General features: G+C 41.2%; 1 protein-coding gene across 1 annotated transcript in view; it reads left to right on the forward strand.

Annotated features, from left to right (window-relative positions):
* Nucleotides 1-1,802: 1,802 nt before the first annotated feature.
* Nucleotides 1,803-15,572, forward strand: part of samd10b (sterile alpha motif domain containing 10b) — a 47,320-nt gene continuing 33,550 nt past the window's right edge. Inside the window, exon 1 of the mRNA XM_010751647.3 lies at nucleotides 1,803-2,176. Within this exon, the coding sequence (XP_010749949.1) occupies nucleotides 2,164-2,176 (13 nt within the window). The 5' untranslated portion in view covers nucleotides 1,803-2,163. The remainder of the gene's footprint in view (nucleotides 2,177-15,572) is intronic.

The following is a 15,572-nucleotide window of genomic DNA, read 5'->3' on the forward strand; positions in this document are numbered from 1 at the left end:
AGTCTGAGACAGGGGCTCACTTTTGATTTAGCTTCTTTGCATATAGAAGTAATGGGAAATGCAAGACGATGGTTTGTGTCTGTAAGTTTGCATTCTGCAAAAAATAAAACGACATGGTACACACCATGCAGTTTTCATCACTGCCACTATAATAAAGGGAGACTTTATGGAGAAATTCCCAGTGGGATACTTTCTGAGTTTACTTTCAGTCAGAGTCAAGGGCAAGTATTTTAGAAGATCTCTGATAACTGGAGCTTTTCTGGAAAACTAGGAGGATTGCTCTTCTTGCCCTGGTAAACATTGTTTTTACCACAGCCTACATTTTCAAAATCCAAGAATTTATCACAACCAATGATCATAGAGGACAGAAATATGAGGATTACACCTACTGACAAATACTATCATTTAATTTCGCAAATCGCCCAATCAGCCCATCAACACGATGACAAACTTCTATTAAAGTTAGCTAGTTGGCCTCTGCTTTGCTTCACTCTTGGCTAGTAAAAAGCAATCATTGGTTGCACCTTTGCTTGTGATTTACAGTGATTTACTACAACTGAGCCAGTTAATGGTAACCAGGTAGCTGCAATGCAGCGACACTGCATGTATCCAGCCACCGTTTTGAAGCTGGCCGCCACCATGTTGTCTGTACTGCCTCATCTGCCTCCTGACTACTCTAAATATTGGCAAAGACATGGATCCTCTGCGGACCTAAGGCAGGCTGAATGATGCCTCGGTGCTCTAATAAACCTTTCTTTAACGACACCTACCTGTCAATCAAAGCAGCCATGCTGTGTGTAACTTTAAGCCTTTATATCATTTGAAATATTGAGTTAAAAAAACAAAAAACAACCTCAGTACAGTTGTCATGAACAGGGGAATTAGCTATGGAGACAAAAAACATTTTTTGTACCAGGCTGTAAAGATGTTCACATCTGCTGTGAAGGTGGGCATTTTATCATGGGTGTTTATGAAGACAGAAGAAGTGAGCTTCTGCAGCCTGCCTCAAGTGGCCGCTGGAGGAATTGCAGTTTTGTTTAGCACTTCCACATTGGCTTCATTTCCCAGCCACAAGGTTTGGTACAGAAGCCCTAAAAGGCCATACATACATACATTTTATTCCACCCGTTTTCGAGATAATTAATTGGAGATCTCGAGAAAACAAAACGATAGTCTGGTGTATTAAATCAAGTGCGCCCGTATTACAGAATGTATGGCAAATGCATGTAGTACATGATACGGACTGAGCAAACCTATTACGCCACTTTAAAATCCCTTTGATCCATAATTTCTGTATCATGGACTACATGCATTTACCATACATTCTGTAATACGGGCGCACTTGATTTAATACACCAGACTATCATTTTGTTTTCTCGAGATCTCCAATTAATTATCTCGTTATCACGGGGAAATAGAGGAAATTATCTCGTTATCACGGGAAAACGGGTGGAATAAAATGTATGTATGTATGGCCTTTTAGGGCTTCGGTAGTTTGGCACTTATGTTTTCACTAAAATTTCACCCCAAGACTCTTTTACATAGAAATCAGTACACAGGCTGTTAACCAACAAAGTAATGGAGGCTTGGCTTATTTTCTAAGTTAGGTTTTTATGTTACAACCCCAAAAAGATGTAAAAAGATGTCTTACATATGGCAGCAAATAATATCACCGTTGTATCCTGTGGTTGCCTTAATAATAAAATGTGGCGTGAGTGTGTGCCTGTTTGTGGGTGAGAGAGAGACACACACACACAAACACACACTGACACACAGTGTGAAAGAGAGAGAGAGGAGTATCTAGTCTGTATCCAGTAACAGCTGGTGTCGGGGCGTAATGACCTTTTGTCTCCCGGCGGTCAGGTACGGAGAGGGGGGCGGAGATTCAGAAGGAGCCGCTTCATATCGGTCTGGTTTCGGCGTCCCGGACAACAAATGGCCGTGAACCGACAGAGAGGGGGAGTGTGATCCAGGTTTCTTTTCTTTTCTCTCTCTCTCTCTTTCCTCAGTGCGACTACAGTGAAAGCTGTCTCCATGCCGACATAGTAGATTAGAGAGGGCAAGACGCGCTCTTCATCCTCACACTCAGTACATTTTATCCATCTGGCAGAAGAATGGGAGAGTCCTGTTGACACCACGGAGAGATACACGCTGAGACCGACTATGGCTGTGGACGGTAAGAGCGCTTACTATTCGCTTCATACAGGGACTTCATGTGGCACTCAGAGATGAGTTCACACTGACCTCAGTACTTTTTTTGGTCCTTACATTAGGCATTCATGCAACATTTCCACGGGGACATGTGCTTATTCTGAAATTTAATATATATATATGTATACCTGGATATATATAAACGCAGTACAAGACAGATATGTATTTGTAATGAACTTGATTTTGGAATAACCTACTGGATCTTCATTATCCTGACAAATTCAAACCATTAAAGTTATCCCTGACTGGATTTCAGATGTTGTCAAGTGTGACTCCTCTATTTTCTCTCAGGGTAACTTTAATTTGACAGTGTCCTCTCTTAATAACCCATGCAGCCATAAAGTAGTGCATGGATGCATTGTTTTTGAATATGTTGATAGCCCACAGATTTATTTATTTTTTGCTGTATTGCAAAGAGGACTATACTGGAAGTTGGTCTATTTGTAGGCTACTTGACAGTCTATATTTGTGGGCCAGCACCTGCCTCACCTGGATAAATCACCGCCAGTAGCAGCTCAGAAATACAACAACGAGGCAGCATTCTTTGCTTTTCATTCTTTTGTCTGACTGAAAATGGAGACAAAATGCTGTTAACAGACGTGTTCTTAAGTATCATGTTCTTCTCATATGTATTAAATGAAAGAAGTGGAGCTCCAGGATTTGACCAAGAAGTGTTTTTATTTTTGCAGTCATTTAGGCAAAACTATAAATGAACTTAAAACCTACAAAAGCTCAACTGATTATGACATATTGTAGATCTGAAATGTAATTTTCTCTTTCATGTGTTTCAATTAAGGCCGCGAGTAGTGATTATTTAGTGATTAAGCTGACAACTATTCCTCTACTATTTGTGTTTGATCTATTAAATGTCAAAAAATAGTGAAAAATAACCATCAAAATGTTCAAAAGCAGAAGACTGCATCTTTAAATTGCTTGTTTTGTCTGATAAACAGTCCAAAACCCAACAAGTTTCAATTTCTTGTGAAATAAAATGGAGAGAAGCAGTAAACCGTCTCATTCAAAAGGCTAGAAACAGAAAATTGCTTGGTAGTTTCTTGAGTGTAGAATTACTGAAACTATTTATCAAGATACTTCTAAGAGACCATGTTGAAATTGAAACATTTATCTTTAACCTCAATGAGGTCAGAGGTATTTTGTGATTGTACCATTGTTGTTGTTGTTGTCCCGCAGCTTTATCTCCTCCCTGTTCTTGGCTGGCTGGCGTTTGCTCCAGGCTAACAAACTTAAGTGAAGCCTAATCAGTGCCTCCCTGTGCTCAAGGGCAATAATGCGTGTGAGAGCATCAGTGTAGTGCCAAGTGTGTTTTCCATCTGTCCTCTGTCTACTGAAGCAGGTTAGGTCTTCATTAGCATGGCTGCAGGTAGGACACTCAGGCAGAGATGTATATATGCCTAGTGACACATTGGCCTATCTATAATTAATCCATAGCTTACTTAAGCATGATTAATTTACTTAGTACTGGGCGTTGATGCCATCCTGACAGTGTGCTGTGCTATTTAAACTTTAAAGAGAGCTGGTCCAAAAAGACTGTAGCACTGTAAAAAGATAATACACAAGGCTTGATTTAGCACCAAGGACCACTAAGATTTACTAACAATCCTTATGCACAGATGCGTGTCAGTGCACAGAGATTTTTACACTTTTCACGATGTGTTCTGCTATTTGATACGGAGCTATGTAACAGTAAACTGTTGCTGGGAATGTAATCATTCACAAACAGACACACAAATCCTTTCTTTCATCCTCAAACAGCTCCACATTCACTGTAGGGCATCCTGGATAGCAGTTTGTTAACTGTGACTGTTTTATGTGGGGTATGTACAGTATAATAGCTAAGGTGATTGGTAATGCCCTCATCGATTTCCATTGGTCAGGAGGTTGCGGTTTCATTGTTAGGTGGGCTGCCAACTACAGGCCCGTAGCACTATCAATTATAAGGGGTGATCTGCATTTAAAACGGTGTATAATAGACATTCTTTTGTCTCATCTTCATGTAAATTGCTGAGAAAATGACATTTTCCTCCTTGCTGCCTGCTGCACAGCGAGTTACGCTACATAATTATGTTCCCTCCGTGTATGGCTATTGAGAGTAAATAAAATTCATCAGATGTTTGCTTAAATCGCCCAGGACATCTGGCTATATTGTCATATCTGAGATAAGCAGCCATATAAATGATGCTACTGGGCCACTCTATTGTCCAGTGCACAACATCTAGGAGCTGGGAGGGGGGTTCAGAGGAGGATGAGAAAGAGAGAGAGAGAGAGAGAGAGAGAGAGAGAGAGAGCAACATGGTTCATTCCCTGTTCACATCAAGAACCCTGTGTGTCCATGTGTCCACTCCAGGCCTGGCCAAGCCCAGCATGCATGTTATCAAAGGATTTGGGCTGGTGCAGAGAATGCCAGGGTGGCATTCATCCATCCATATACTGCTAGACATATGTGCTCACCATCAACCTGACAGGCCCACTGGGAGACAAACACACAACTGGATCTGAATCCAAAAACAGCCTTTTATTTATCTCAACCCCCTTGTCTTTTTGAGCATGTGGGTGGATAGGCCGCTGTAGGAGGGTCGATAGTGTCTATTTGTTGCCTACATGATGTACATGTGTGTAGGAAGGGGGTTAACCGATGTGGGGAAATGTGCATAGAGTGTACGTTTCCGAAAAAGCTTAAGCTGAATTGACACCAAAATGAAAATCACTGATGCTTCCTCTAAGAAAAGTACTACTGGCATTAGAGGAGAATATATGATGGATTTCTTGCCTCTGAGAAACTATAATTTAAAAACCTTTTTGAAAAATTGAACCACTGTCTATCCTGTTTTCCCATTTAGAAATAATTACATCCTCAGTCTTGACCATTGATCTTTTTTTTTTTTCAAAGAACTGTCAACCCTCTAGACTTAACCCTACCCTTAAAACCCCCCACAGCACACAACACAAACACGCCCTTTCTTCTAGGTCACACAGTCGTGTGCTCAGTCGACTATGAAATTTTTGCCCCTTTTCCAGTGGGGCGCTCCTGCTATGCCACTGGATTCCAATCTCTACATGTGCATGTGAGTGCGTGCATGTGTTTTGGTCCTTATGTGTGTGTTTATGTTTGTATGTTGTGTGTGTGAACATGCAGATGAACCAGAAGGGGAGCCAGCACCCCAATGGGTGGGACGATGGGGTGGGTGGGTGGATGGGTGTGGATTGTTAGCTTTACAAATACACCCTTTGTTGTTTTCCTGGCATGCGTTACGTCGCCTGCTGGAGACAGCGTCCATTTGGTGCTATTGGTGTCTGAGCCAAATGTGTTTCTGGCCTCTGTGGTAAAGTAATATGGTAATTGTGTGTTACAGTTACTGTGGCACATTATACTGCTATTTGATATGTGTGTGTGCGTGTTAGAGAGCATGCAAGCTGTTAACCTCCCTCCCGTGTCTATCATCACCCACTACCTCCTCACAGCAGGGAGTGTGTCACTCAGTATAATGCATGGAGAATCATGAACAAACACATGCACATAGACCCTCCTGTCATCCATCATCAACTCTTTGATCCACCGCAGCTCTGCAGCTGCACCTGGCTTGAGCTTGTGGATTTTAGTTTCTCAGGAAGAGGAAAAGGGACAGAATGGACAGAGGGTGAAAGGAGACAGACAGGCTTGTGTTGGTATAAATTGGTTTAAATGTCTTGAATGGAATGTCTTGACAAGAGCCTTGACTGGAAAAGTGCTTGTAGATTGTTCCCTCAGTTGAATGACATCTTGAAGGTTATGTGATTTTTTTTGTTTTTGTAGTTTTGTCCATCATTTTTACTGGTTATGATGGCAGTGTACTTACCACAGTTATTTGCCAAGATTTGAGAACACAGTAACAATACAGAAAGAATCATAAGATGATCAGACAGGTTGGAAACAAGTCAACAATTAGTCTGCAAACTTTGATGAATAATAAAGTTTATTGTGTTTTTAGTGTTTTCCCAATGTGTTTGTGCTTGAAGCTCCAGATGTAGGATTTATTGGGAGAAATGGCAGTATAATATTCATAACTATGTTTTCATTAGTGTATAATATTGAAAGTAAGAATTGTTGCGTTACCTTGGGATAAGCTTTTTATATTTAGAAAGGGAATGGCAGCTCTTCCACTGAGGCCATGTCGAACCGCCATGTGTCCACACTAGCCCAGAGTGGACAAACCAAATACTGTCCCTACACACAACCTTTCACAAGTTTCATATCTACTACTGTACTTCATGATTAGAAAAGTAGTATTCAGTTGGCTGTGACCTACAGCCTCGCATTGTACTCCATCATTCATGATGAACAATTTCATACAAAAACTGATACCACAAGCATACTTGTCAAAAGTTGAAGATTTGGCTGTGTTATTCAACAAGTAACTAATGCAACCTTGAGCTCCTAGCCTCAAACAGAGATGAGGAGGGGGCTACAGCAGTCTGGTAAGTTCACTTCTTGGTCACTTCACATACCTAAAAATGTTTTTTTCTTCAAACTCGTAGTCTTGTAGTATCAGCCCCAACCAACACTCAAGCGATATTACTTGAGGTAGTTAATCACATTTCATTTGGCTGCCTCTGAAGCCATAAAAGGGTTTATACAGTTAGTTTTTTCAAATTTGCAGATGCATTTCCTGAGAGTTTGATGTGTAAGATCAGTTCCCCTTTCGTTTCTTGCCTATTCTGCCCTGTTTATGTTGACCCTTTTCCCAGATCTCATCAATTAAATAATTAAAGCAAAATATCATTACTTTGACCAAATGGAAATGGAAATTGTGGAAATGGAAAAGATTATGATAAACAATATTAATCCATGCGTAATATTGTCAGGATGAGGGCACTTATGACTGCTCACTAGTAATATAATAATCAATTCCATTCAAACTCTTACATCCATTAGTAATTTGGTGTTTATGGAGCACATTTTCAATGAGTTATTGATCTAATGGATTTGTCAAGTAGTCTTTGCAGGCCATCCACCAACTGTTTTATCCTCTGACCCAGTGTGCAAGGGTTGGATGGACAGAGGGTGATTCAGTGGATAAACATTTACGCTGTGGTCATACAGGCTTTTCAGAGACTGATGAAGTGGTAAAAGAGGAGAGTCTGCTCCGGTATAAATCAGCAGTGGATTAACAGCAGCAGAGTGGTGGACTTTGGATTCTGTTTGAAGGCGTCACACTTCAACTGTCTCATCCAGTATGCCCTCACTGCTAACCTTGCCATCCCTTTTATACTTCCCAAAATGACATGGCTTCACCGTTCTGATCCAGTGCCCTTGTCCCAGGTTCGACAACCACCACCACCTCCTCCTCTCTACCCTCCTCTCCCTGAATTAGAGTGCGCACAGGCCCATATCCAATTTCTCTTCTTTAATTAGCCTTCTGCACAGGGAGCAGGATCATGGGAGAGGGGCTGAAAGGGTGCAGAGACGGATGAAAAAGAGAGATGTAATTTTTCTGAAGGATTGTACTAATTAGGTATAATTTCATGCAGGGGTTGTATCCCTCATGTACCACACTGTTGTTACTTACTGACTTAATACACAGAAACTCAATCACTGTCCTTTCCTTCTTCTCGCTGGATTTATCACTTGTGAATATGCCTAATCAATGTGTTTAAGCCTGTCAGATAAAGGATTTGTGTACTCTTGTTTTTGCCCATAATTATGTTAGTGGAATCGTAATGACTCGATTCACCATTTATGAATATTGTCTATTGTTGCTCTCAGTCATTACCATCTGTCCTGAGGAAACAAGATGGCACCAAACTTGATGTGGCCATATTTCACTAATATGCTTGTGTCCTCCATCTCATCCTTGGCCAGATGTCTTTCAGGCTGGAGTTTCAAGGAGAGTAGTCAACCTTTCCCCTCAAAGAGTCTGCTAAACAAACAGTCTAATTAAGTGTGGCCTTGTGTGATAAGGTAAGCTTGGAGCTTTTCACTCTTTGTTAAATAGGTTGGCCTTCTCCTCCTACCAAGTGCCGGGGGTCAGTGGAGCCCGTGGTTCAGATTGCCCATTAAACCAAATGGCTAATGGCTCCAGCTACACCATAATAAGGCAGACATCTTTGCACGCTCACGAGCACAAGTCACGTTCATCCACTGCGAAAGCAATTACATTCCCACTTGCAATCTAGTAACATGATCTGTGGCTGTGGTTTATATGCATATACAAAACTGTCTGTCTGTGTGTGTGTGTGTGTGTGTGTGTGTGTGTGTGTGTGTGACTTTGAAATTGAACATGTTTTAGACTCATCGGTCATACTTCTTCCAAAAATAGAAATCAATTTTGCTTTCTGTCTCCCCCTCTTATCGGGCTTTTTGCTGTTCCCTTTCACTCTGCTGCTCCAGCCTATATTTCACACTCTAAAAAAAAAAAGTCGTCCTACCTCCGTACGGTTCACCTTCTGCTGCATACTTCTTTGTGCACATTTCACTGTCTCTCTCACTCTTCTCTCCTGCTGTGTCCCCTGATGTGTGCTGTAATAGTGTCCCGTGAATATACGGCTCCTGACGGGTTCTATGGAGGCTGGCTGTCACAGTGCTGCTCAAATGGGCCCTCAATTTACCATGTCAATAGGCAGCCAAGTGTCAGCGTGTCAGTTCCACAGCTGAGCTGGGGAGAGAGTGTTGTTTAAAAGCAGCTCAACTCTCTTTAACCTCTAGAACTAACGTTCTCCCGACATTACTGCTTTTTCTCACACATTTGCTGCATTTGTTATCTCTTTTTCTGGTTTCCTCTCAGCTGCAGCTCATTGTCACGTCTGTGTCATTCCCTTATTTTCCTGCAACATTCCTCTCTCTCAGCTCACTTGTCACCCCCCTATAGTGTATCTCCAGATTTACTTTTTTTAAAATCCCATAATCCCATTTTGCATGCTCATTAAAAATGTGACTTTCACCACAAAAAACTTATCCATTTTTCTCTCCTCAACTCTCTGAGCCCAGGGGAAGCTCTGACAGAGCTAAATAACAGCCATATGGCACTATCAAGAAATGTCTCACACCATGGTGAATATAAATTGCGTAGGTTTATAATATACCCTGATTACGTTTGTGAGTAGTCTAATGTGACATGCATGTTTATGTTTGTGTAATCTGATTTTCAGCCTTTCAGCCACAAATTAACTGACTGAACTGACTCTGACACTGATTTTCTTGATGTCATAGCCCTAAAAATGTCCTGGAGGCTGAACAGAAGAGATCCCTTTTAGCCTAAATGTAGCCCACTACCTCATGTGCCCCTTCCCGAGTTCCTTTTAAATGATTCATTCTCAGAAAGAGATTGGGGCTACAATGTCAGAGTCAGTGTCTTATATAACATCCCCTGATCACATTTTACAAAGAGAACATTTCATTTTGATATTTCTTTATTTTGGAATCTTAGACCTGTAGCTGCAGCTAAAGTTTAATTCATTTATTTTTTTTATCCGTTTTCCTTTCTGCCTGACTTTTCTTTGAATTTGTGGTTGCATTAATCCTTTATTTAGTTTTTCTTCCATTTAAAGTGTACGTCTGTGCCCTCTTTGTGTACAATAATGCTCTTTTGAGTGTCTGCACCTTTTTGACCTGATTTTGTTGAAATCCACTCAGACATGTGGCTATTGATTTGGTCTTGTCCTCCAGTCCTGTTAAGATGTTTTTATAGAACTTTGCCCTAGAAATGGTTGTTATGTTGAGCTTGGAATGACAGACGTTAAAGTGGTTGCAAGACTAACAAACTATTGTCACGGGAGGCAGCCGAGGTTACAGGACTGTCAGTCAGAGTTAGTAGGGGCGGGCTCTAGGCTGTCATCCCAGCGTTTTGGTCTCACCCTACATATTAGGTCACTGGTGCTCTGCAGGCTTTGGGTCTTGGCAAGCGCAAACACACACAAGCAGTCACACATACTTACACACATAGCTCAAGCTACATGCATGCATGCACTCGTGTGTGCACAGGCGCACACATTTGAGTCACCAACTGTGACACAGTTGGGAATTAAAACTGACACAAGTCGCATATTAGGTTTGCAAGAATCTCTGTGTCGTCAATGGGAGGAATAAAAGCTTTTCAAAATAGATCACCCGGGATGAGACAAATCTTTTGAAACTGGTTTAGAGGCCTCCATAATTTGTGACAGCAAAAGAAAGTGCTGTTACTGTACTGAGGGATATCAGAAGGGATGGGCTTGAGGTTCACCTAATTTGGCTGGAAGTGAAATAATTAAGGGTTGGATAATAAAGCTCTTCTCTCTTGTCCCCTCTCATCTAAAGTGAAAATGGACCACATTCATCCTGTGCATTAATATGAGTAGATGTAATGGCACAGACGTGTGTGCATTTGCGTGACTGAGAGAGAAAAAGCAGCAAACGGGGTTGCTCATGCATGTGCTATTAATGTCTCATTGTTAACATGATGTATCTGTGGGATAATTAGAGTGTGTTTAAGCTTGTTTGTGTGTGTGTGTGTGTGTGTGTGTGTGTGTGTGTGTGTATGTGTGCACGATTGCCTTTGACGTTTTGGGTGATAATAACAAAATGGTTCAGTGGAGTGAAGAGAGTGTAGGAATGAGGGCTGATTTGGCACCGCAATGTTGGAACCGGTGAAGGCGCCGTGACACACACCATGAAAAGTGGCAGTGTCAGCGTTAACAACCAAGTGCACACACAGGTTGATATGGATGCACACACACACACACACACACACTGGGGTTGATTAATTGGTAGGTCTGTAAAAAGAGCCCAAAGCAGCCTCTACTTCACTGTGCTGTCTATGAAACATCTGCTGTCATTGGAAGTCAACATTAGGGGAGTTATCAATAGAGGGGTAATAGTGTTTGAAAACTTGACATTGATTGGGCGCTGTGATGCATTTACCACAACAAATGGGTAAAGGAAGTCGTTTCTAAATTACCTAATTACACTGACTATTACTGCAGTGACTGTTTTCCAAGAGATTTACTGTTGTAGCTTGTGGGAGGTTCAATCACACCCATAAGTTAGATCATCAGGCGATCAAATTCACAGAGAAATAGAAATATTTAATGCTGTTTAATACCGTACCCCAAAAACTGTATATGCAATTACAAAGATTTCGAAAAAGCAACAAATCCTCACGTTTGAGAAGCTAGAATTCGTGACTCATTTTTGCTCTTTATACGTAGTATAAACATTTAACTAAATACCCATACCTGCCAGAGGTAGTTAAGAACTACAGTAGTGCCTGTTCACTAGAGTATAAAAGTTGGTAAATACACTGATTTGCCTTCTTGCAGAGATGAGAAGAAACCACTCTCTTACAGCAAGGGTACGGTTAGCTTAGTTTACTATAAAGACTGGAAATGGGGAAAGAGCTAGGTTGTCTCTGTATACAGGTAAAAATCCACCTAGAGTAAAAGAACCTCCAAAGCTCACTAATTAACACATTATCATAAGCCTGCCAGCCTTTGACTCATATTTAGTGTAGAGACATAAGAGTGTCAATTTTCCCATAACTCTCGACGAAGAAAAAAAAGGTAATAGGGGTATTTCCCAAAATGTTTAACTGTGCCTTTAAGGGAAAGTACGAAAACCATGAGGAGATAAGTAGGAGAGGGGGGTGGGCAAGGATAAGAGGAGATGAAGGCAGTGTGAGAGTAAAGGATTAAGAGGGAAAGGGAGTGGAAAGGTACCCTTGGGATATTTCGGCCTGGACAAGAAGCTCCTGCTGGGACTTTATGTGTACTGATGTGTGTATTTGTCTGCATGTGTGCATAAGGTCCACAAAAAGCTTTAATTCGTTTCCCTGTTTTATCCCAAACTGCCCGCTTTGTACCAGCTTGCCTGTCTGCTAGGTTACCTGACAGCAGCTCCAGGAAAAAAACATGTGTGAGCAAGAACAAGTGTGCGCGCAGAGGAGGGGTAATTGGCATGTCCATCTGACTGAAAGGCCTAGGCGAAGTGGCAGTGCAGGCGTTCAGCTGATAACATGGCAATTAAGCTGGGAGAGACAGAGACCCCCAATCAGCACAGCATGCTGCATGAGACCCACAGAGACAGGTAGGACTGGAGGGAGTGGATGCAGAGACAGGAAAGAATGGCCGAGTGCCCCCAGGTGTGAGCTAATTTGTCTTGCTGTTAGACCGAAAACAAAGAGAGCTGAGGGGCTTGTACCAAACATGTACTGTGCACACATACCATCCAATCCCACTAGAGGCACCTGCTGAGAAAGTCTTGGCTTTGTCGCATCCCTTTCAAACTGCACACTTTAAAAGGAAACGGAGCGTTGGCAGGCTTTCAGTTTTACATCTTCTGTTGCTTGTTGAAAAGGCTGTAGAGGAAATGGAGCAGAGTTATTTTATGTCTCTGTTTGATCGTTTTTGCCAGTGGCAGTGCTGCAATCCTCCACTCACCTGTCTCTGCGGTATTGCCTAAGCGTTTCTGTGTGGCCCCCTGCCACAACCTTTGCATCTTCTACCTGCCTTTCTTCTTTCTTTCTCCTTTCCCCTCCCCTCCCCTCTGGAAAAGATTAGAGGGAGCCTCCTGGATCACATCATATAAGTAGCACAACAAACTTTAAAAAAACTTCAAAGCTGAGAAACAGTTCAGCTGTCTGACAGAAGAGGTACCACCACTACTATTACTTCCACCACCGCCGCTGTTTCTAATCATTCATGCTGCATGCAGATCTACAAACTAACTCCCTGTCTGCAATTTTCATTCCCTCCTCGCCTATCTCCGCTTCTAATTCATTGGCACATTGCTCTTTTCTCTCTCTCTCTCTCTCTGTTTACCTCTCAGCTTCTGTGGAGCTTTAACTTTTATCTTTTCTTTCCACCAGCTCTCCGCCCATCCTAAAAGCTTATTTCCTCTTTTTTTTCCATCGCTATTTTCTTTTCTTTTATCCCCTTATCCTGGTCTCTTTGTGTGGTTGCAAGGCTGGTGTAGAGCAGATTATCAACTAACTCTCACAACGGTCATTCATTCACTTTATTGTTTGCAAACCCCTCGGTGCTCCATAACCTTTGTGTGTGTTTTTGCAAATGTGTGTGTGTGTGTGTGTGTGTGTGTGTGCACATGTGCATTTTGTGCTATCGACTGCTTGTTATTTTTGCCACGCTACGCTGCTCAGACATTTCTTCTCTAATATGTCACAGAGGTATATGAGCACTGATACACATGCACAAACAAAGTTTATGCGATAGTCATGGCTTAAGGACACTCAATAAAGCATTGAATGCTGAGACTCTCCACATCCTATTCTCTCACCAGGCCACTGCGTGAGTGCACCACATCGATTTACAGACCACATGTGACAATCACAATGAACTGTAGTCCATTCTCATTATGGTAGTTTGAGCATGTGTGAGCGAGATGCTGTGTACAGACTCCACTTAGTTAAGGGGATGTAATCTCATTGTAGGAGAGTAAAAAGTTATAATGTGAGGGTATAAGGAGTTGACTCCTCTATGATCAGCAAAGTGTGGTGGATCCATGCTGGGCGGCTTTGTAAGCTATCACTGAAGGTATTTGTGTTGTGAAGTCAAGGAGTATGCCATGTTTTGTTTTTGTAAATTGCTTCTGTAATTCCAAAAAAAAAATGATAATGACAAAACCTGTTCGTTTTTGATTGCTTGAATCACTTCAGAGTTCATTAGCAGACCATCTGGCTTATAGCTTTGAGTTCCAAATGATCAGCTTCAATTGTGCTAAAAAGATTTGGATATTGAAATGCAGGCAGACATTGCTTCTGAGGTTACCTGCTAAATGACTTATTTTACCTTTATCAAAGCAGCGGTGCTAAGTTGAGATGGAAATGGAGTATTTCAGACCTTTAATAGTTTGTACCCAAAAACATCTGTTTATCCACTCAGACGGATCATGCAGGGGAACAGCTGTAAACAAACGTTAAATATTTAAAAAGCCAATCTTGTCTAAGCTGAGAAGTTATGTGCTCCGGTTCATTTCATTTCTTTTTTTCCCCCCTCATTTTGGAGTCTTTCCAGTAGGATACAAAGCAAGACGGTCTTCATGACAGACCAGCTGTGAAGGCATTTTAGATCGCAGCATGTATTGAGATTTGTAAGCTGAGGAAGAATGTGTTATTTTTGTGCGACAGCTGAAATGACTGTAATTCAACATACACAGTGGAACATAATGGCAGCTCTCAAACTTTTACTGTACTGAAACATCTGACATCTTAAATTGTGAATCTGCAGGCAAAGAGTGAAATTTTGGACGCATGTTGAATTTGATCGGTTAACTTCCTTCCCATTTGACCTTTCATAGTATTAAATTATTCATCCAATCAGACTGGATACAATTTAGCTTAACCTTTATAATACTTGCTTGTGCATACGGATGCTATATGAATTTAAAACTGTTATGTAAAGTTATGCTGTGCCTGCCTGACCTTTCAATGTAATTTTCTCTCATTTCGTGCACCATGCCATCTGATGCCTCAATCTATTTGGAAGTCCTAAATAGGCTAACTGCGATGGATTTGTTAAAGCCATGACTGGTAACAGTATAGTGGATGTGTGTGAACACATTGATTATCTGATTATCTCACCAGTTAGGCTGGCTTGCCAGATAATAATTCAATATCTCATAAACAAGATCACAGAGTAGTGCCCTTGAAGATCCCTGGGTTAGCCTTTTTTCAAAAAACTATTTTTCTTTTACTAGATCCACTGTGTTGATTGTATGAATTCATTATGCAAATGCATCTAATTGGGCCTTGTTTAGATCTTGTGTATGTGAACAGAACGCAGTGTCTGAGTCAAATTGACAACGAGATGACAACATATACAGTAGGTGCAGTTGTAGTAAAAGATTAAATTATTTTTCTCAATCAGCTTGTTGCGTAGATGAAACATTTTCCCCATGATTTGATTCTGTCTGAGCTCTTCTCACTTGTTTGAAGTTAGACATGTCGCCTACGTCTGTGCACCAATCAGGATTTAGCACTACTTGAATCAAAATGTGAAGACTGTTGTAGGGTTGGTTATTTCTGGTCTCCACCAACTCTTTTAGCTGCTAAATGCTGCAGGTTTAGAGTTTTTTTTTATTTTTTATTTTTGTGAACACTGCTGCCCGCTGTGGCTGAAAATAATGCTATGAGAGTGAACCAAAATAGTAAAGTTGTGGGGTGGACAGATAAGCTATGAGCTGAAACTTGCTATAAACCTGAGTAAAGCCATAAACATGATAATTCTCTGTATGTTCATCATTGTCATTTGTTATGTTATTGTTATAAAAGTATCACTTACAGCTGCTTTTTGATGAAAATGTCTTGTTAAGGGAAACATCAAGGGATTTACATGCACATATGTGTCCCAGTTTTGAGTCTTGGACTAGTTTTGAT

The sequence above is a fragment of the Larimichthys crocea genome, chromosome XV, assembly GCF_000972845.2.
Source record: "Larimichthys crocea isolate SSNF chromosome XV, L_crocea_2.0, whole genome shotgun sequence".
Classification (NCBI taxonomy): Eukaryota; Metazoa; Chordata; class Actinopteri; family Sciaenidae; genus Larimichthys; species Larimichthys crocea.